This window comes from Pagrus major, chromosome 7 (genome assembly GCF_040436345.1).
Source record: "Pagrus major chromosome 7, Pma_NU_1.0".
Classification (NCBI taxonomy): domain Eukaryota; kingdom Metazoa; phylum Chordata; class Actinopteri; order Spariformes; family Sparidae; genus Pagrus; species Pagrus major.
This window is the reverse complement of record NC_133221.1, coordinates 10,566,831-10,590,060: the sequence shown is the minus strand read 5'-3', so window position 1 is coordinate 10,590,060 and position 23,230 is coordinate 10,566,831. Positions and strand designations below refer to the sequence as shown.

Genomic DNA, 23,230 nt, shown 5'->3' with positions numbered 1-23,230 from the left:
CAAAAAGCCGAGCAGTCCTTTCTGCTGTTAAAAGGTTGAAATGAGAGCCGTTCTAGCATGGAAGGAGTCAATTCACGAACAATGGTGAGAGTCTACATGTTTGTAATTGCGCTGTCAGCCGAGGCCCGATGCTGGGATGTAACGCTAGGTGGTTAGCAACGGCGGTTGCTATGTAAACTAGGGTTAGCCAGCTACGTTAGTTAGCATTAGCCTCACAATCCGTTCATCGCTAATAAATGACATAGATATTACTTCTGGTGCGTATTCCTTCTATGCAAGATGCCATACAATATATGTCCTACCAATGAAGCATGTAACCTGACTTTTACGATATAACGTTAATGATTTAAGGTTAGCTCGGAGCTAATGTTAAATGTTAAGCTTGCTAGCTGTCGTTAACTGCACGTCGTGTGTGTTGTTGCACATCATCACTTGCTGAATGACAGCAGTTTTCATTTATGAAGCTTTATATGTCCATAACGTTAACTCTTTTAATCCAAGAAATATTCAAGATTTGAAAATGTACGGTCACATCTTTATGTGCTATGTCAATTATTCCTGTAACGTTACATTATACTGTAACGTTATATTCTGCTTTTTCAAATCTTTTGAAATGTTGATAAGGCTACAACTATGTCAGCAATTAACACCATTTTCTACCGTCTGACTTGGCTGGGTATTCTGGAGCTTTCAGCCTTTTACTTGTAGTTTTTTTTTATTTGGCTGAAAGCTGTAGAAAATAGTAAATGGACCTTGTGATAGGATTTGTTTCTGTCAAACTGCTGTTTCCAAAATTAAACTTTGTTTCTTGTCCAGTGGATTTCCCCAAATCCAAAAGTATTCAATTTACAATTATAAAGCAAACTGTCAAAAGCAGAACATCCTCAAATTTGAGAAGCTAGAACCCATTAATTTTCAGCATCTTTTCTTAAAAGATGAATTACATGATGAACACGAAATTGACTAATCATTTAATTGAATAAACATTTCACCATTATTTTCTTTTGCAGTGTTTATGATCTTGCATTTAAGCCAGATGGCACCCAGCTCATCATTGCTGCAGGGCTTCGTGTCCTGGTAAGACTTCCCTACTGTTTTTGTTTAGCCGAGGCATATATCTAAAGAATACAAGTGTCATCATTACATTTTAATGCATTGTATTTTTGTCTCAGGTTTATGACACAGCAGATGGAGCTATTATCCAGCCTTTAAAAGGGCACAAAGACATAGTCTACTGTGTGGCCTATGCTAAAGATGGTACTCAACTGGCTTTTCTTATGTACACTACATTTCCCTTTATCAGTCATCATTGTTATCTAACCAACTATTGCATTCTTCTGCAGGTAAAAGGTTTGCTTCAGGGTCAGCAGACAAAAGCATCATCATCTGGACATCTAAACTGGAGGGTATTTTAAAATATACGTGAGTGTCAACTTTGCTCATCACTTAAATATTAAGTTATCCTCTGCAAAGTGTATTCCTCCATCTCCTTTTTTTTTTCTTTCATGTGTTTCTCTGTAGTCACAATGACTCTATCCAGTGTGTTGCCTATAACCCTGTCACTCACCAACTTGCCTCCTGCTCTACTGGTGACTTTGGTGAGTCCATACTGGACTTTTATATCTTCTACATATACTATAAACGTAAATTATTTTTAAAAAGAGAGATTGTGCACATGGGGTGTTGGACATCTTACCTGCCGTTTACATTTTTAGGTCTGTGGTCACCGGAGCAAAAATCTGTGAACAAACACAAAGTGAGCAGCAAAATAACATGTTGTGGGTAAGTAAAGTCTGTATTTATAACTGTCTGCCATATTGGTACACTTTAATATGAGATATTATTGTTGAAGAGTTTCATTTGATTGAAGGTGGACAAACGATGGCCAGTACCTAGCCCTTGGCATGATGAATGGTGTGGTGAGCATTCGGAACAAGAATGGAGAGGAGAGAGTCAAGATAGAGCGTCCAGGAGGCTCGTCCTCTCCAATCTGGTCCATTGCCTGGAACCCCTCTAAGTTGGTCTTTCTTAATTTTTGCAGCATAAGATTGTAGAAAAAGCAGAATGGTATCATATCTTCATTTATTAAATTAAATGCCTCACACTGCCTCACACTGCCTCACACATTCACTGTCCATACATGTTGCCATGATTTAAGTGATGGTGTGCAAATGAGAGTACATCGACATTTTAAGTGAATTGCTGGTGTAGGGCCAGCAGGTGGCAGTGGTCAGACATGGCGCTGTGGGAGTGTATCTGTAAGGGAGAAAATTATTAGGGCTTGGAGCAGCTGTCTCTGTACTTTGATGGCCCCCACAGCAAAAGCCAAAGCCAAGAGCTCACCTGTAGCCACTGCCAAAGACTACTGATCAGGTTATTTGAGAGAAAGGGGGTAGACAGGAAGATGAAAATTTGAAGGAGGGAGGGAAAAGAGGCCAGTGATGAGTAACCATGATAAGATACACCAGAAATAATACTATTGGCTAGCTTAATGGAGTATGTTTGGTCATCACAGGGAGGTCATGATGTCAGCCAGGAAATAGTTTCTCTTGAGCTGCTAGGGATTCAGTGTCTTGCTCTTGGACAAGGGTTTAGATGGGTAGACGTGTAAAGTCTCTGTACATGATAATAAAAACGATAAATGCAATACTCTAAGCTCTCCGTTATTGGGGAAAAAGCCTTGACTATACCTCACTGTGATAACGCTGTCATCATTACCTAAACAACCAAAGCCCCATCTGTACAGTATGTTGACAGGAGTACTTAACGCCCAAAGTCATTTTTGTTGTATTTTTCACAGGGATGAGCACAATGACATTCTGGCTGTGGCAGACTGGGGTCAGAAGCTGTCCTTCTATCAGCTCAGTGGGAAGCAGGTGAATATCACAGGTCTATAAAAAGTCCTTAGTTCTAAATAAGCACATGGTGACTTGTCAATGTAGCTATATATACATACATGGTATATGCTGAAACAGGGCTCAGGAAACAGGTGCTTCTCAGCTGGAGGACAGCAAAGAGATTGTAGCACACTGGTAAATTTACAGCCATAAATTACAGTGTTTCCATACTACTATGTCGTCATCAGGCATAGATTAATTACTGTATTTGTAATGTTTCTTATACTTATCACATTTGAGAGGTACTTATACTTTTTGTAATTTTTGTAATCTTAACTCTGTTACTTTAAGAAAGGTCTGTGTTTTTTGTTTCGGACATAATGTTAGGGGTGGGGCACTTGGACACTGACATCCCACCCTCAGATTCATTGTCCAATAGATTTGAAACCCTGTTCAACCAATTATCTAATGACAGCTGCCCAGCTGATCTTGATTGACTGTAATTGTTTGCCTCTCCACTTTGACTCTGATGAAGACACAGTAGTGTCAAACTTAAGTTTTGTTTGCACAATTAAAAGCTGTAAATTTATCTGTGTGCTCCAGTCCCCTTTTTTCCTTTGATTGAGTCTTTCTTATGCAGTATGCGCCACTTAAGCAAAGCGCTCTCCTCCACCACTTCACACTGTTTAAAGGGGCGTTTAAATGTCTAGATGTAGACAGTCTCATTACAGCGCATGGTTAGAAGCAGAAGACTAATTGTAACATTATCATCTCACTGTATGTGTTATCACTTGCTGTAGCAATAAGAAACAAGCATACTCTAGGCTGCCTATTTATCCAAAATATATGGCATTGGAAACCCTTTACTGAGTTTAAGACCTGTGTTTCCTGTTGTAATCAGACTGTCAGGGTCTATTGAAACCATAACAGCACATTTGAAGTGATCCTGCTATGCTCTAATAGGCCCCCTCGCTGTCCCTCCTCCCTCCTAAATCCCCTGTGGGTAATGTCGTAATTGTGGACAAATATGCACTGTTCATTACTGTGCCGTTATGCCTTAGGCTCATAAATTGTCATCGGCCTATTTATCTATTTAAGTGAACATTCTGTTTTGATTACAACGGCAAGAATTGTTTGCAATGGGAGAAAATAACTGAGGATTGTCAGGCAGATTTTTTTCCAGAGTGAGGAGAAACAGATGCACAGCGTGTGAGAACTAATATGATGTGCAAATGGACTTTGAACACTAATACAATGGAGGCCATTTAAACCAATGAAACACTTTCTTTTTTTCTTATCTTTTCATCAAACACTCAGAGGGAATGTTCTGTAGACTTTGATGTGTGTCAGCCCAGACGGCGCGAAGGGTTGGCCTCTAGGCAATAAATATGAGAAATGCTCATTTGATTCTTGGCTTAATGTCCACTTCTCTCTTTGTCTCTCTCAGATTGGAAAAGACAGGACTCTCACCTATGACCCTTGTTGCGTCAGCTACTTCTCCAAGGGCGAATATATAGTTATGGGTGGCTCTGATAAACAGGCTTCCCTCTACACTAAGGATGGGGTGCGGCTAGGCACCATTGGAGAGCAGAATACCTGGGTGTGGACGTGCCGGGTTAAGCCTGACTCCAACTATGTGGTGGGTCCACAGCTTATGAAGCTACGTGTCTAGAGAAGTTATAATACTCTGTGTCAGTGAGAGAAGAAGTAGGAAGTTTTAATGCAAAACACTGATAAAGCTTAGAGCCAAGTGCCAGTCTGCATTTGATTCATTTTGCTGATCTGATAGCATGGTACCTCTTTAGCTACACAGATACACAAGTCATTTGATTTTACAGTGACACCTTAGCAGCTTTTCCTTTCACCATATTTAACTGAAAGTGATGAGGCATATACGAGTGAATTGGTTGCTGGCGGATTCTCTCAGTTCCACTGTGGAGTTGCTTTAACAACAGGAACACTTTCCCACTTTCACAGTCTTTTCTTAGAGGTGTTAATAGAATGTACTGCTACATTGTTATCTCTTGTCTAGGTGTTGGGCTGCCAGGATGGGACCATCGCCTGCTACCAACTTATCTTCAGTACAGTTCACGGCCTCTACAAGGATCGCTATGCTTATCGAGACAGCATGACTGATGTCATTGTCCAGCACCTCATCACTGATCAAAAAGGTGCACTTTTCAAGAAATTGAGTTTTTTTATAAGAGAAGAGCTACTGTATGGTGATACTACTCCAATAATAGATTGTATGTGTCTAGAAGCATTACAGTAAGTGCCAGTTCAGAGCTAAACTGTAAACATTAGCATTACATTTAATAGGATTACGTTGTGATTTTTCTCTTGTCAAATCAATCGAATCTGTCCTTTCAACCGTCATCCATCTACAAATTTGTAATGGTCGGCAATCTGTTGTCAAATGGTGGATATCTCATTTCAAACTTAACATAAAAGGACTTATTTTTGTAAAGGAGAGGTTGCAGCCCTCACAACTCTCATTCAACAGAATGCATTGACTTAGACGATTCGACTTTCCTCACCTTCCTCCTCTCCCTTCATTTCTTCTTCAAGAAACGGAAACAAGTCCAGTTGCCTACGATAAAGCACTTAGAATTACCATGACCTGGATGACTAAGAACCTTCATCAACATGCTCCCTTCATTTCCTTTTCCCCTTAGTGAGGATCAAGTGTCGTGAGCTGGTGAAGAAGATCGCCATCTACAGAAACCGTCTTGCTATCCAACTGCCCGAGAAAATCCTCATCTACGAGCTCTATTCAGACGACTCCTCAGACATGCACTACCGCATCAAGGAGAAAATTTGCAGGAAGTTTGAATGCAACTTGTTGGTGGTCTGCTCCCAGCATATCATCCTGTGTCAGGTCAGAGGAGATAGAGTTTCAAAGTCAACTTAAGATTTCTTGCTTGTGTCTGACAGAACCTGTTTGTGTTCTGGAACATTCCTCACATAATAAGACAAACAGTTTTCTTCAGTTATGCTTCTCAGACTAAATTCTACTGACCTGCAGTGACACTCTTGTTTTTGTAAATTACACTAAAGCACACTTAATAGATTGTGCAAGAGGCCGTAGAGACATTTGAGCACTAATAACATGATGGAAGCAGAGTGATTCAGTGTTTAACCATTCAATTGTAGCCCAAACAGCCCAGAGAAAAATGATAATATCATGAAATTGCTGGTTTCCCAGATGTTTCTGCCTAGTTTGCAAAAGGCTCCAGCTGTGCATGTGCTCTGCAGGCTCTCTCTCTTTCCCTTTCTCAACTCTTTTCAAACTGGATAAAGCAAGACAGTTGAATGAAGGGGAAGAACCACAGTCTGTTGAACCAGTGGGTGTCCCTTGGGCTTCCTCTCTGCTTCTTGTCTCTATGTGTTTGACAGACGTTAGTAGGGAGGAGGAGCAGCCATAACACAGAGGTTATTTCCCTTTAAATCTGTCTGTGTGTGACAGAGGTGCTTCAGATCTCTGTCTAAGACATTCTCGTGTTTCTTGCCCTTAGACAGCTTTTAAACTTTATAAATGGGCTGTGCCAGTACGGGCTGCTGATGTCTGTGTCAAATCAAATCGTTGTTTATCTTTATGGCATCGGTTTCTGACATTGAGCCACACTTTGCAGTGTTTAAAACAACAATGTGCTGAGATTTGTTAGACATTTGCAAGTATGTATAAGTAACGTAAATGGTGATTAACAGACTGTGAAATAATAAAAACAGGGGATTTTGGTCATGTGTTATATGTAATTGTCGTCTCACCTTTCCCACTCTGCTCTTGTGCAGGAGAAGAGGCTCCAGTGCATGTCCTTCACCAGTGTCAGGGAAAAAGAATGGGTGATGGAGTCTCTGATTCGCTACATCAAAGTGATCGGTGGTCCGCCAGGCAGAGAGGGCCTGCTAGTGGGTTTAAAAAATGGAGCTGTGAGTATTTGTCTTTGCACCTACACAAGTAAAACAAAGAATAACTGTGAAACTAGTTTAAACTAGTAATGTTGTTTACAGTACTATTATTAGTATTATACTTATTAAAACTATTTGCTGTTAAAACTTTTATACAATAAAACTTTATTTCTAAATCCTATCCATTTTTGCCATTTTCTGGTAAAATTAATCTACTTTCACACTGAGTGAATAACTCATTTTTTCCATCACAACTCACTGTATTTTAGCCACATACTGTCTCTGTCTGGGAGGGTCCATTGTAAGCCAGGTCTTGTAATGACCTTTCTGCCAGCTGTGAGTAGAATTTTGACCAAGTAATTATCTTCCCTCAGCACCACTTTTGTTAGATTGCCCAAGTATAAAACAGAACATTTCCTGGAGATTAGGTGTCCTAATACCTCATTCAATAGTGAATTCATGTTATTCCAAAATGGCTCTAGATAAAGTCCACAATTTGCATCTGTAAGGCCACATATCCTTTGTCATGTTTGTAGCTTTTTCAAAGTGTTTGCTTTTAATGTAATATAGAAACCATTCAGATTTTTCTAATTAAATTCTGTCCATTAATGTGAATTTGTCTGTTGTTGTATGTAACACACACGATGCAGCTCTTCTTCTGAAATCATGATGTTCAGTTCCTTTTGTCATTTAAGTTTCACATAAAAGTTTTAGCCTGACATTAAATTTCATCATGAGAAAGTTTAGAAATGATCCTCAGCATTTCATGATGATATGTATTGACCATCGTTTCTGCCACTGGATTGTATTGTTCAGGTGCAACCCGTTTTACTTTTTTGTTGTAATATTATTTTAATTGAAGATATTATTTATTTAATATAATTATTTTATACTTATTTCATATCAGATTTTGAATCCGTTTTCAGTTGTAAACATATATTGTGTCATACATCTCTGGTTTAAATTCTGTATCAAAGCTCAACCTTTTTTTTTTCCTTACATTGTTTGGTAAGTGTGATCCAGGTTACCAAGGTAAATATTGTGATTGGATCAGTTATGCTCATGATGATGTCCAGGGAGAACTTTTGTTTGGATGTGTTAGCCAGGCATACATGTCTCAATCTCTCTCCATCTAGTTGTAAAGCTATCATCACACCTGTCATCACAGATGCTGAATTCTGATTTCATTCTGCTCGTCATTGTTTTTCTTTGATGTAGATCCTGAAGATATTTGTTGACAACCTGTTTCCCATCACGCTGCTGAAGCTGTCGACGTCAGTGCGCTGCCTGGACATGAGCGCCTCACGCAATAAACTAGCTGTGGTGGATGAGCACAACACTCTGCTGGTCTACGACATCAACAGTAAAGAACTGCTTTTTCAGGTCAGCGGAGGGCTATGGACATGGTGGCGGAAACAAGCTTGAAAAACATTTCAGGGGGGCAGTGGTATGGAATAAAATAGAAACATACATGTATGTGTAGTAATTTGCATTAAGTACAGGTACACATCTTACTCATATACTGCCTGGTATATGTTCCACAGTCACCTCTAGACCTTATATCCCCATTACTCACCTTTACCTGCCTCCTCCCTCTGCTTTCCCTGCAGGAGCCTAATGCTAACAGCGTGGCCTGGAACACCCAGTGTGAGGACATGCTGTGCTTCTCTGGCAATGGCTACCTAAACATCAAAGCTAGCAACTTTCCTGTACACCAGCAGAAGATGCAGGGCTTTATGGTTGGCTACAACGGCTCAAAGATCTTCTGTCTTCATGTCTATTCCATGTCCGCTGTGGAGGTGCCTCAGGTATGTAGTATGTAGTCAGACATCTTATCTTAAATATCATGGTATTCGTTTGTCCTACAAAGGAAAAAATGCTTTTTTATGTTGTTCAGAAGAGTGTGGTTTAAAAAAAAAAAAAAAATATATATATATTCTTATTTATTGATTTTTTTTTCACGATGCAAACTTTGTAACACTTTTTGACAATTGTGTTGTTGCTCTGCCTAGTCGGCACCCATGTACCAGTACCTGGAGAGGAAGATGTTTAAGGAGGCCTATCAAATCGCCTGTCTGGGCGTGACAGACAGTGACTGGAGGGATTTAGCAACAGAAGCCCTGGAGGGACTCGACTTTGACACCGCCAAGAAGGCCAGTCAGACACACAGAAAATGTTCTGATCCTACTCATTTTACTACTTTGATCTTGACAGAGTAATAAAAAAGTACAAATAGCAGCAACTATTCCGACAGTACCTTGCTTATACCTTTCTCTGAGGCTTCATTATCTGAAAACATGCACCACCAATTTACAGCATGTACATTACCCAGGCAGCCAAACATAAACACAAGCAATGTTCAATTAAATCTTTGAGATAGGATTGTTCAGAAGATGGTACTGCAGATTCTAAGAGGCCTTCCTTTAAATTAATTCTTGTCTTGTCCCATTTTCAGGCCTTCATTCGAATCAGAGACCTGCGCTACCTGGAGCTCATCAACAGCATCGAGGTAATCCTTTCATGTTGTGAAAAGCCAAGTTCACATCTTTTGTTTGCAGACTTCTGCTCTGACCGGTGCTGACATCATCAACGTTACACAAGGGCCAATTACGATTATTTTAGTCATCACGCATTTAATCGCTAGGCTTTGCCCTCGGCAACACTCCACACGCTACACAATCGAACAAGGGAGGGAACCTGTATCCTGAATGACCTTCTTGGGTCCAATCCACACACACATGCAAGCAAATACCTACACACGGCAAAGCAAGGCACATATACACATTATTTGACAATAGGCATGCGGAGCAGAGAAAAGTTTTTTTTAACTTGGCTAGCACCAGCAGAAGGTTTCTCTGCTGTTCTCCCCTTTGAAAAGAGCAAATGTCCTTCTTTGAAAGTGTGATGTGAAAGAAATGTTCATTGTATTCTGTAAAAGTAGTATTTGTTCTATGATTTCATTTTGATTGTTGGTATAAGAGTTTGGTGAAAAAGTGAGGCTGATCCAGCGAGCCAATAGTTTTCAGTGCCTTCTGTGATGTTTGACTGGTAGTGTGTTTGTGTACACTCATGTATAACTGTTGTATGTGAGTGTTTATCTCAGCACACATGCCAATGTTTGTGTTGACTGATTTGCAGGAGCGGAAGAAGCGGGGTGAGAACGACAATGAGCTGTTCCTGGCAGACGTCTATGCCTACCAGGGGAAATTCCACGAGGCAGCCAAGCTTTACAAACGCACTGGCCACGAATCCAGAGCCCTGAGCATGTACACTGACCTGCGCATGTTTGAGTACGCCAAGGTGATTAAATCATTGATCGACAAAAACACACATGTACAACATACCTTTGTATCAATACGGACAGAACGACCAGGAGAGGGCTGCATGTTTAAAGGGTGTGGAACATATGTTTTTCTTCATCATGTGCAGTTATGCCAAGTTGGGGCCCCTCACTGTGTTCGACTGGCCCCCCTTTACCGTCTGTCTTTCATCTCCTCATATATCACTTGAATCTCCACATATATCATCTGATCAGCACACACACACACACACACACACACACACCGTGCCTTTACACACATATCACTGTACAGCATAAGGGTAACTTACACACATAGATGCACTTGTAAATGGAGCACAAATGGAGAGAAATAAGGCGAGTGTCTGCTTTTACATGAATACTTTGATGAGGAGGTCAGTTGGAGTTGAGACAAATTCATGCTTTATTATGTTTACATGTGGGGGGACACTTTGATCACCAGCCTTACATTCACATTACTGAGGCGGATGACACAGTCATGACTCGTTCATGTATATTTGTGTGTGCATGTGTATCAGATTGTATGTGTGTTTGATGTGGCTGCTGTATATTTATGTGGCTGTGTGGCCATCTGGTCCTACAGGCTGTTTGTTTTAGGTAGGATGGACACCGGAGGGAAAGGCCCTCTAGCCGCCTGCTGTTTGTGTGACTGTCTTCCTCCTGTCTCGGCCTTGACCCACATGATTCTGGCTGTCTGAGCTAGATATCTCTTGATCTCCTTCCAGATTAATATCAGGATTCAACTTTAAAATGACTATTTGTATGTTAGTAAGTTTGCACCTGTGTGTCTTTTCTGGCAGGATTTTGTTGGAGCGACAGACCCTAAGAGCTCTAGGATCCTGATGACCAAGCAGGCAGACTGGGCTAAGAGCAGCAAGGAACCCCGGGCAGCAGCGGAGATGTACCTGTCAGCAGGAGAACACCTCAAAGCCATAGACATTATAGGGGAACACGGCTGGGCAGACATGTAAGTGTCAGTCACTTTATGAAATCCCTCTAGATCAGCCTTCTTAGAAACACTGTTACTTCTGGTTAACCTTATATAAACTGCTTTTTTAGATTTTTGTGCATGATTTACCCAAATCTTTGTCTATCTATGTTATCAAACTCCATCTTTGAAAATAAATACTTACATTTTCTTGATTACAAAAGAAAACCAGGCACTCCAAAAAAGAAATCAAAAAACAAAGAAGGAAATATTCATCAGGGCCTAATGGTCCAAATATGTCGGCTTTTTTAATGATTGCCCTTTTAATGATTTCGCCCCTACAATAAAGGCTTTTGAATATTTCCTTCCTCATTTTTTTTTTATTTTTCTGTTTTGGAGTGCCTGGATTGCTTTTATTATCACCCTTTTCTCCTGTTTTCCAATAACACCCAACACAATTTTTAGATAGAGCAACCTGTCAGCTTCTCTTTTTACTTACATTTTCTTGTTCATAACTAAACAGAAGACAGTAATGTCACAATTTTACTGTCAGTGGTGGAACTCTCTGTTTGACTTGATTGTTGACATTGATTGAATATTTGTGGAATGGCAATGATTTAGTTTTTATTTTAAATAGCTTACGACAGAGAGAGGGCAAATTCAAAGTACCAGATTTAAACCCTGACGCAGATTAAAAACCTTAACCCCAGGTTTGAATCTGATACAGATACACGCTTAACCAACTCAGCTATCAAGATTCCTCAATCATTGCAGTCTCCTGATTAGACATATTGAAGATTTAAGTCCTCCTCCAATCAAATATATTTGTTGCTTATACCTACTTCACTTTGATGTTTTTCCCCTCACTGCTCAGAAAGATGTATATGTAGAGCGTGACACCGGAAACTCAGTTTCTCACTCATCTGCTGAAGGAGAAAAGTTACTTTGAGGAAAAGAAACTTTCTTAAGAGTCCATGAAGAACGGACATTTCAGTGATGTCTTGTTTCCAGTAGTTTCATTTTTTAAATGAAAAATAGTTGCATATTCCTAGATTTCTTGATTTGTCCACGAGGGGCTCTTTTAAAGAGTAATTCAGTGTGTATAATTTAATGGCATCTAGAGGTTAGGTTGCGACCAACTGAACACCTCGCCTCACCCTCCCCTACATATGCACATAATAGGAAATCTTATATTCCATTTCTGCTCCTAAATCCCCTTAAATCCTACAAACGACCTTTAAAGAATGTTGTAACTAATGGTCACTAATTTTTTTATTTAAATTTTTTTTTAAAAGCACTCAAATTTACAATATTTGCTAGCACAACGAAGCAATAATAAACATCAAGAACATGTGTCTCTTATTCGAGGATCAGTGTACAGAGTATTTAAAGGTATATTTGACATAACTTAGAAAGTAACTTAGAAAGTGATCACCTATCCTGTAGCTTTCACTCACACATGCACAGTGGGATTGTGGAGTGTGAGTGCGTGTTGTCAAAAACCAGGCAAACTGATAAACCTGTGTCTGGTGGTCATATCAGAACTCCCCACTGACTCCATCTGACCTGTTGCCTGAATGCTGTAACCCTCCTGTGGTACAACCAGTTGTTCAGCACAACAATCACTGCAGCTGGACGGAGTCAAGGCTCTTTAACCTGAATCTGATTCAGCTAGTGACCCTGACTGGTTCACATTCTTTCTGGGGTCATGAGCATAGTGTGATACAACGAACCCTCCGTGTAAGGGTTTATCTCCACTTGACCTCTCTGTGTCTGCTCATTTTTTCTCCCCTCTCATCCAGGCTGATCGACATCGCTCGTAAGTTGGACAAAGCTGAGCGTGAACCGCTGGCAAAGTGTGCGCTGTACTTCACGAAGCTGAAGCACCATGGCTATGCCTCAGAGACTTATTCCAAGATGGGAGACTTGCAAGCGCTAGTGCAGCTGCATGTGGAAACCCGGCACTGGGAAGAGGTATGACACACTTATGCACATGGGAGGCACACCTGCTCCGCTCATCATGGCTTATATATAGAGTTTCCCGAGACAATCACATAAATATAACCTGAGCCACATTGGACTGTGCTAAATAAACTGCTGTGGTACTCAGAAACCAATATCATGAACTATTTAGTGTTCATGGCTTGTTGAACTTTTGTAGGGATTGCCAGAAAAGTAGATTGTATTTGCTAAAGTAACCACAGCGGAATCCAAATAATAAGACAATGCATCTGCCTAATTTCCTCTTACACTGACAAACTTAAACCACGCGCACACTCCAGAGCTAATCATCCAGCTTTGGATTTCTCTGAATCCGAGCCCACACGATGATTAGAGAGTGAGAAGCACAAAACACTCCACTGCACTGAAAGAGTATCGGCTTAAAGCTCTATTCTGCTTCCAATCAAATTCCTCCATCAGGGTGGATCATGCCGCTTAGACAAGAAGAAAATATTGCATTTCTTTAATCCATCTGCAGTCTTTTAATCGAGTTAGAAGCGTTACAGTGATGCACATTGGCGATTTGCACGCTGAAACAGAAGAGCCAAAAACAGAACATCAAATCGTGATCACACAGTTCTGCTATAGTGTCTGAGGACATCTTCCTGGATATTTATTTGATCCTCAGAGAGGGGAAAAAAAGAGCAGAGGGAGCGAGGGAGGCAGAGGTTGAGAGAACTGTTAGGCTTTATGTGCTTCAGCGGGGGAGGCGGACACCCAGACAGGACAGAGCACAGCCTATAGTTACAACGGGCCATATGGATGCTATTCACTGCACTTTTCTAAAACAAAGTATTTCTTTAAATGACTTTGGGCTCACTGGCCTGGGACACACACATACTCCCTTTCTCTCTTTTACCGTATGGTATGACTGGTGTGTGTTTCTTGGCTCAGGTTCTGCCACAGGACATTTATTTAATCAGTCACTATGACAGGCGAATATACGTCCACAGGGCACTACAGCAGCTCTTTATATCCTGTCATTCACACAGGGTAAGAGCTGCAGTTTTAGTTCTAATTGAGTGTGAAATCAACTTAGCTCATACACTTTTCTTTGTTGTCAGCTAATTAATAATGCTGAAGCAGTGTTTGGACAGGAAATAACGTGTGCTACTCTGAATAATGTGTGGCTATTCGTATGTCCCCGATCAACTGCCGTTCAGCCCTAATTACCCAGGGCAGCCCTCAGGCTCTTCTCTATGTGTTACAATCTGTGGGATTTATACATTCTCAACTTGTCACATTTACTGTATTATATCTCTCATTTTTGCTCCCATCTGTCCATTTCTCAGGCCTTCTCACTGGTGGAGAAACACCCCCAGTTCAAAAATAACGTCTTTGTGCCTTATGCCCAGTGGTTGGCTGAGAACGACCGCTTTGAAGAAGCACAAAAAGGTAAGTTTGGATTAGAGTTGGGACCAGTCCAATTCAATATCGGTACATGGTGCTGATCCATAAACCGATCCAGATTAAAAAGTCTGATTGATTGATTGACATCACTGGAGGCAATTTATCACATTACATGCAGCTTCCTCTTGAGCCACAAGCACATTTGTACTACTTTTTTCACATATGGAGTAGTACTCCCCAAGAACTGTAAACACACTAATAAGTAAAATTGGTGGATTTACCCTTTAATAGTGGGCTAGGATTGAAATCGGATTGACACGAAAAAAAAGGGGATAGGTATAGGTATAAGTTGTGCCGGTGCATATGCTCACTTTCTTTTTTTAAAATATAAGCTTCCAGGGTTATTTCAGAGAAGTCTACAGCCGCAGCCAATGTTTACATATGGAAGTGATAAAGCCTGGCCAGCTCTGGACATTTTTCACTACTTCCTTAAGATTCTCGGTATCCACTGTAAAACATGATCCTCTTTGCCAGAGCAGAGCAGAACAGAGCTGGGCTGCCTGTTAACTGAATGACATGCATGCCTGTAATCACCAGTGCTACAAGCGGCTCTGATGATGATTACCAACTGTAACCATAGTTATAATCAGCTCATAGATTTATAATTATGATCTCAGCAGGCATATTTCCTCCTCTGCATAATCTCCCTCTGCCTGTCTCGACATAACTGAACAGGCCTGATTGTATTGGAGCTTGCTCATGGTCATGGATTTTGCTGATCGCATGTATTTAAGTGAGGCAGTGAGACAGTATTGTGTAACCAGTGATTGTAATTGAGTCTAAGATTCTGGATTGTCGGCTGCCCACTTCACTTCTCAATAACAGCTTTTGAAATGGTTCATACCAGACTCAATTGATAATGGGTACATATCTTGGTGGCTTAAGTGTAGCTCAGTTGATCCCAAAAAGGGGTTCTGGACCTCAGGGAGGTCCATCCAAAGTGGTTTCAAGTGTGTCTGCAGCATTTTCACAATCACTACTTTGATTGTTTTCTCTGTCTTTTTCTTGTTTCCCAGTTTCTTTTGTTTGAAGATCTCTTTACAGTGGTAACGTTTCTCAGCCCTGTTCACTCTGAGCCTTGCGAAACTAGATCACTCTGAAGTCTTCTAATTGATCTGTAAAAGTAATTAACCTCTCCAAATGGGAAACAGACAGTAACACGTCACAAAGTTGCATCAGTATCATACTATTAACTTGATTGACCTGATTTCTCTCATACACACAGGAAAAACATGTTGGGTGCTGAGATTACAATTTTTATTTTTATTTAACATTATAGAGCATGGCAAAGTGTGTTTGTTTGTTTGTGAGCTTCTACCAGAACATCTTGAGAACCACTGCTGTACTCTGCATCATTCTCAGCTTGTGTTTTATGTTTCCATAAAGGGGAACGTGTGTGTGTGTGTGTGTGTGTGTGTGTGTGTTCGCTCCTTGCTAACCTTAACCAACAGCAGCTGAATGTGGTTTTTATCCAGTTAGGTAGACTGATTAATATTTGCCGGTAATATGTCCTGAACCCCGCTGTGATTGCCAGGGCAGGGTCACTGGTGGGGTCGCCTCCCCAAAGCTGCTTCTAATTACCCTCTGATAGCAACAAGAAGAATAGAGCTCATGGTTATTAGGACTTCAAGTCAAAGTGCTTTGGTGTTTGGAGCAACCTCCTTGTTTGGACTTGTAAATTATTACATGGAAGAAATTCGGAAAACTTTGTCTTGTATACATTAAGTACAAGTTGAGCTTGGCATTTAGCTAGTGTGCATATGTTGTTTAATTTGCATTTTTTTCAGCGTATTAAAATTCAGTGGTTTGAGAATGCAGTTTTATTAGAATAAACAGTACAAACAATACATGAATTGGACAACAGGACAGATTTTTCAACTTTTGTACTCTCTGTTCCGATATAAAAGAGATTCAGCCAATCTGCATTTACATGGAGCCTGATATTTTTACTAATAATCAGAATAATATCCCCATCAGAATAAAAATGCTTCATGTAACCACCTTATGTAGCTCACTATGAAACCTTTGATAATCTGTTCAATAGGAAAATATTAGCTCGTAATAATCATGTGAGAACTTATTCTAATCGTTTGTCTCTGGTTAGAATAAATATTTTCTTTCTGCACATGTTCACCTCATGTGGGGGAAACATTAGGTGACGTTTCTTCCAGGAGGGGCAGACACATGGCTGTAGCAACACAGAGCTGGTCTGGGGCCGATACAGCTGTTTTGTTGGACATCTTGAAATATTCAAGCATTGTTGAACGCCCCTTGAACGATTGTTGAAAGGCTCGAAACAACGAGTAGTTCAAACAAGTGTTTAAAAATATATACTAAGTCGGAATCCAAGTTTTAGGTCCTCTAATGACACATTGTGGGTCCATTGTGAAAATTGTATAAACAGGCGGCACAAATGAATGAATAAATTGAATATTCCCAAAGAAAAAAAAAACTCTTTCCTCTTTTTCTGTTATATTTCCGGCAGATTAGATGCTGAACAGTGATTGGAACGACTGTGCACATGTCATAATAGTTACAGTATATTCTGATTAAAAGCTTTGGGGTATGTAAACACACATCTTTTTGGGTCCCTTTATTTAGTGTCTATGTAAACAGCTAAGCTGGAATTTCTAATCAGAATGATTTCAATTGTATTGAAAAAATATTGTTCATGTAACTACAGCTAACGTCTGTTAGCTCTTTCCTGTTAACATCCTTTACCAAACAGGACATGAGAGACACTGAAACTTCATACAAAGAAACAATAAATAATAATATTGTTTGATGAGGAGAATAATTCTGTGAAGCATAGTGAGAAAACGCAACAATGACAACTTATTGCCGAAGATGTCACCTAAATATAAATAAATGAAGCAGGATGTCTGGGCTGACACTTAAAATCAAGCATTTCCTCAAGATGAGACAGTTTTTCAAGGGCACAAAAAATGATCCATCCATCACCACTGTCTGTCTGTCTTTCAATCTTTAGCATTTCACAAGGCGGGGCGACAGAACGAAGCCGTGAAAGTCCTAGAGCAGCTGACCCACAATGCTGTGGTGGAGAACAGGTTCAACGATGCAGGGTACTATTACTGGATGCTGTCTATGCAGTGTCTAGACATTGCCAGAGGTAAGATCCATCTTCTCTGCACTGGAAAGAAGCACATTTTGTTGTTAGCCTGATGCCTCTATTGGTTCTTACTGAACATTCTGTTGCGTCTGTGTTTGACTGAGTCAGAAAGTGAAGATCAGAGGGGTGAAATGCTGAGGAAGTTTGAGCGTTTCCAGCATCTTGCTGAGCTCTACCATGTCTATCGCTCCATTCAGCGCTACACGGTGAGAACATGCTACTGTTGTCAACCCTAATCTTTTATAGCCAGACCAGACAAAAGTGGGAGGAGGCCTTAGAAATCATGAGGCAGCTGTATGACTGGCTGTCATATCGAAATCCCTGGAAACAGTGCCTGCTATGTGGTTAGATTTCTTTTTGGATACAAACACATTCATGTTTCTAATATAGGTTTTTTCACTTGAAGTATACTGACAGCCCCTCTGCATTTCTGCCCACTTTTTAATCAACTTTTGCTCTCAGATTTCTCCAGACCGCTGTGAGTTTGACAAGAAAGAGGTCTGGCTCTGCAAGATTATGTCAATCCAAAAAAAAAAGAAAGAGAATCAGGGTAAAGAAGAAATTAAGATACGCACAGAGGTTGTGAGGAAAAAGTGAACAAAAGTGGAGTCCAGGGTATTAAGTCCAGGTGGAGAAACTTTAAGGAGAATTTAATCAGCTTGAACCACTATTATTTTTGCTAATGTTCTACTTAAAACTTGACTGACAGAACTATTCTGATGGACGTGCTACACATAACTGCTCATAGTGATGAATGATTCACTTCCTGAAACCTCTCTGACCTCTATCGCCATAGTAACCCGCTGCTTGATTGATCATGATGACTTCCTAATCAGTGGTCTTCTCCAAGCCTTTTCCAGCCCTAACCTACTTACAAACAAGCATTTTGTGGTTATGACCAACTCAATGGGTGACCTGGCCTGTGTCAGTGTCCTCAGTTTGTTGTTTCAGCTTTCTGCTCGGCTCTTGTCACACCCCTCTGCAACAGTGAGGCATCGCTGTGATCCAGAGCAGAGCAGGAAACCTCTATATCTCATTTTAACTCTCATGGGCAGGCACTATAGATTTGAACTATCAACTTTTTGGGATAAGGTGCTGTTAGTGATTGCTTTAGCAAATTCCCTTTTCCCTTTCAGAGCCCTGCGAGGTGGGATGAGGCACTGTAAAGGGTTAGGCTGCTTTTAGACCAGGTTAAACGATTAGGAATAAGAGAGATGGAGGTTTAAAAAATATTAAACCTGCATGTTTTTATCAGCGATTTCTCTCATTCTATAATCCCTTCCTTTTCCATCTCTCATTTTTAACCATTTGTGTCTTCAGGATGAGCCTTTCAGTTCCCACATGCCAGAGACGCTCTTCAACATCTGCAGATTCCTCCTCAACAACCTCACCAAGGACATTCCACAAGGCATTTCTAAAGTGTATCCTTCCATTTTTAGAAAGTACACCTACATTGGATTTCAAGCAAATATTTTTAGAATAAAATATTGTGGGGCACTTCCTTTCTGGAAAAGATCAAACATGTGGAAATCAAGAGTGGCAGAGACAGTGATGATAAAGTGGTGGAAGAGAGATAGAAGTAAGAGAGAGAACGGAAGAGCTGGCGCCACTGCAGAAACCATGCTGCAGCTGAGAGAAAAGGGGTGATGATGCGGAGGAGGAGACGATGCCAGCGGCTGGCACATTCTCCATTATCTTAACAAATGCTTTGATTACCGAACTTTGTGCATACGTGTGCACACATAAACAAACTAAACAATGTGCTTTAATTTGAAAAAACATACCCACAGAGCCAACCACACCCGCAGCCACACAGAGAAATCCATGTGGTCACACAAAGCGGAGGCAGAAAATGAGGAAGGAAAGGCTAGCCTCCGTGGAGGAAACCAGACTGAGCAGCTGGGATCCTCTGTGGCCAAAGTGAGGTGTTCCAGAAACTTTGCGCTCAGATTTATAGACTTAACGTTGGACTTGGTTTGAACAATTAAACACAGTGTCGCAGAGAAGCTGCGATAAACAAGTGAAACAATAGGAGGACACGCATTTATCAACAGTCCCGGCAGTGGAACATAACTGGGTGTGTGGGAGGAGCAGGAGAGTAGCTGAGTGGAGTGGAAAGGAGAGGAGTGGTGTTAAGTTGGAGGTGATGGAGGAGAGCCAGCATAGAGCTGTTTGCAGCTGCAACTCATTGACCTGTCATTGCCACTCTCGGAGCTGCTCGCTTCACAATCTGCCTCCATATAAATACAAATAAGCAACAATTTCCTCAACTCAAACGCAAAAACAGCCACACAGGCCTGTGTTAGCACACACAAACACCCTTACCGAGTTATTACTTTTAAGGCGTTAGCCAATGTTGCTGGCTCAACACGGCTGATCGTCTACTAATTAAAAGAGATGAGGGGATTGACAATTATACCTATTTATAAATGCACACAAGTGTAAACATAACAACATAACAGAAAAGTAATTAATTTTGAAAAAGACACCTCCAAATGAATAATATCTCGGTGAAGCTATATTTAGACTGCCAACGATTCTACTTACTTGTTCCCTTTAGTTTTCCTTGACCTGATTATTAGCAACACTTTGTATGCGTTGGCCAAGCAGAGTCGAAAACTGGGTGCATATAAACTTGCCAGGTATTCCTACGAGAAGCTCCAGGAGCTGCACATCCCCTCCCGCTTCCAGGATTCTATAGAGCTGGGCGGCCTCACCATTCGTTCCAAGCCTTTTCAAGACAGCGAGGTGTGTTTAAGAGTTGGACATACTGGTATATTTAACTTGTTCTCAAATATTTCTTCATTCTTTTTTGCCCCTGTCCCAACTGGTTTGAAATGTGTTGAATAAGGTACATATTGACTATATTGTCTTTGTGCTGTCTATTGAGTATGTTGAAAAGGGTGAGTAAATAATCACATTCTGTTTTTAATGTTTTATACAGTGTCCAGCCATTTTGAAATCATGTTTTTTTTATGTTAGCTTTGGAGCTATTGGCTGTAGAGATGTCTGCCTTCTCTCTTGTAACCATGCTCTATTGGGAAAATGCCTTTTGGACCAAAGCAGTTTTTTTTTTTTTGCTGCAATATCGCAAGTAGCCACTGGGCAACATTGGAACAAGGCTGAGCGGTGGTATCTTATCTAAGTTTCAATAGTATATTCATGGAAATGAAGTCCTCCTTGGCTGAGCTGTAATGTTAGCTAGCCTTTCTTCCATTAGTAGAAAAAACTCAGCAACTCACACCAAACAAAACAATCTAGTTGGATAAATAGCACTACAATTAAGAGGGAAGATGTCAATTTTAGGCTGAACTGCCCCTTTAACCTTCCATGTGTTCCCACCAGGACCTGATTGAGGGTATGATGTGCTACCGCTGTTCCACCAACAACCCCCTGCTGAACAACCAGGGGAGCGTGTGCATCAACTGCAGGCAGCCTTTCATCTACTCTGCTTCATCATATGGTCAGTGACACACAAGCAGATTGTGCGCAGTGTTTGCACAAGAGAGGACTCCATATGTGTCTCTAATGTAGCGTATCTCCTTATGTGCAGAGGTGTTGCCCCTGGTGCAGTTCTACCTGGAGGAGGGCATCAGTGATGAAGAGGCTGTGTCTCTGATTGACCTAGAAGTTCCTCACATGGATCAGAGGGATGCACGCTGGCACGATATGGACAATGGTGGTATCCTTTGTTCATCAGTACAATATAACTGCACATTAATAGACACAGACAGAGTGACAGATGATCCACATGCCTTGTATGAATAATTAACTCCTCACCCTGCTGGTCCTGAGAGTGTGTATCCCTGCCCTAACACATTGCACATCTCTTGGAAATGAAGCACGTGACTCCCCTCCGCCTTGTGACAGTTCTAAGAAGCTGTTTAGTCTGCGTTGGCCTCGATTCTGCGCTGGTGGGTAAGCTGTCAGAGCTAAGTCATCTTAGCTCTTGAGCTAATAGGGTTAGCGAGGCTCTCCTGTCTCATCTTAATGACACTAACCCTCCGAGAGCCATAGCCACAGCCCCAGTGCAGGGATTAACCTGCATTAGCCGGCAGACACTCAAGGGCACTGAGGTCTGCTCTGTTCCTCCCGAGCTACGACGTGACTGACAGCCACGACTGATTGGCATTTCAAGCACTCTCAGTTTTAGAATATTCTCTGGGGGATAATTTTAGAGGGGCTTTTCCTGTTTTGAGAACAGAATACATACATTACATGTACAATATGATGTTGATGTGTGAAATGTTGAGCTATTTGTTCTTAATTAACACCAATCAGAGCTGCAGGCTATGAGGATGGATGATGGTTTGAATGATTCAGAGGAAGACCCATTCACGGCCAAAATGAGCTTCGAGGTAAGGAAGGACAGAGGAGACGAGGCGATTAATATTCCACCAACTGGGCAGACCAGCTGGAGAGGGTGAAAGGACAGGGTCCAGAATAAAACATGGATGTGTTTGTGTGTCTGTCTGAGCAGCAGGGGGGCTCGAACTTTGTCCCAGTCAAGGTGAGTCACTCGGTGCTGCGCTCGATGAGCAGGAGGGACGTCCTGATCAAACGCTGGCCCCGGCCGCTCAAATGGGAATACTTCCGCTCCCTGCTGCCTGATGTGAGCATCACCATGTGCCCCACCTGCTTCAAGGTACATCATTTATAAGACACACCTGGTGCGAATCACAGACAAACTTTATCGGCCTTTCTTTCACTTTTTTCTCTTTTTATGTCTTCCAATGTTCCTATCTTTGTATTTCCTTGTAGATGTTCCACAGTGAGGATTACGAGCTCCTGGTGCTTCAACACAACTGCTGTCCTTACTGCCGCAGACCCATCGATGAACCGAACTGATCGACTTAAAACTAGAGCAGCTATTTTAATCAATTCTCGTACCCTCGAGCTAATCTTTCTGCCCTTTTCTCACATTTCATCATTGCTGTTTTGCATTGTAAAACCGCTGTCACTGTAATATATGTAGACATCTGTTCTGTTGTTGTAGCATTACTGTGCTACATGCTATCCCTCGAGCGTTTTCTCGAGAGCAGTAATACCTGTAGTGTTAGTGTGTCGGTCATTATGGTGGTGTGTAAGAAAAGTGCAGCGTCAGCCAATCAACCCAAATGGATTATAAGGATCAGATTACCTTGGGCTGTAACTGATTACATCATTGTTTTAAAGGGACCATGGGTGTACAGTGTAAAAAAATAGCTGTGATGACAAATTTATTTAAAAAAAAACACTATTTTAGACTAATGGAAAACATTTATTTGTTATGTAGAGAATGTTGTTATTTACGAAGACCAGATACATCTGCCAACAAGTGCATTCCACAGGCTTATATACCGAATACTGTATGATTCATAACAGTACGAGCATCATGAGAATGTATTTTTTATATTGTTACAAAGGGGAAAAACGAGCCTTTTCAATAAAATATCTTGGTAATTTGTATGACAGTGGGTTTCTTTAATTATGTTACTAAAGCAACTTGACTAATATGAACTTCTTACTCTCACAGATTGAACTTTGGAATTCTTGAAAGAGAGAGCTGGAGGACGAGTGCATGCCATGAGCGGTATGCCCCACTGATTCTGATTACACTTAGGGCTATGAGCTGAGCTCTGCATTATGCAGTGGTTAGGGATTAGGCTTTTGCGGATGCAAATAAGTTGGATTGCTCAAGAAATTTCATTTGTAGT

General features: G+C 41.0%; 1 protein-coding gene across 1 annotated transcript; it reads left to right on the top strand.

The window, feature by feature from the left end:
- ift122 (intraflagellar transport 122 homolog (Chlamydomonas)) lies at nt 1-22,982 on the top strand. Its single transcript, XM_073469940.1, has 29 exons — nt 1-84; nt 1,011-1,077; nt 1,173-1,257; nt 1,344-1,422; nt 1,522-1,598; nt 1,716-1,782; nt 1,871-2,017; nt 2,801-2,876; nt 4,285-4,476; nt 4,870-5,008; nt 5,513-5,715; nt 6,630-6,767; nt 7,965-8,129; nt 8,357-8,554; nt 8,759-8,899; nt 9,202-9,255; nt 9,885-10,046; nt 10,866-11,032; nt 12,796-12,967; nt 14,287-14,389; nt 17,394-17,534; nt 17,643-17,740; nt 18,855-18,955; nt 20,117-20,282; nt 20,880-20,997; nt 21,088-21,216; nt 21,816-21,892; nt 22,015-22,179; nt 22,296-22,982. The coding sequence occupies exons 1-29, from the start codon at nt 41-43 to the stop codon at nt 22,380-22,382; spliced, it is 3,558 nt and encodes a 1,185-aa protein (XP_073326041.1). The 5' UTR covers nt 1-40; the 3' UTR covers nt 22,383-22,982.
- The last annotated feature ends 248 nt before the right edge of the window (nt 22,983-23,230 follow it).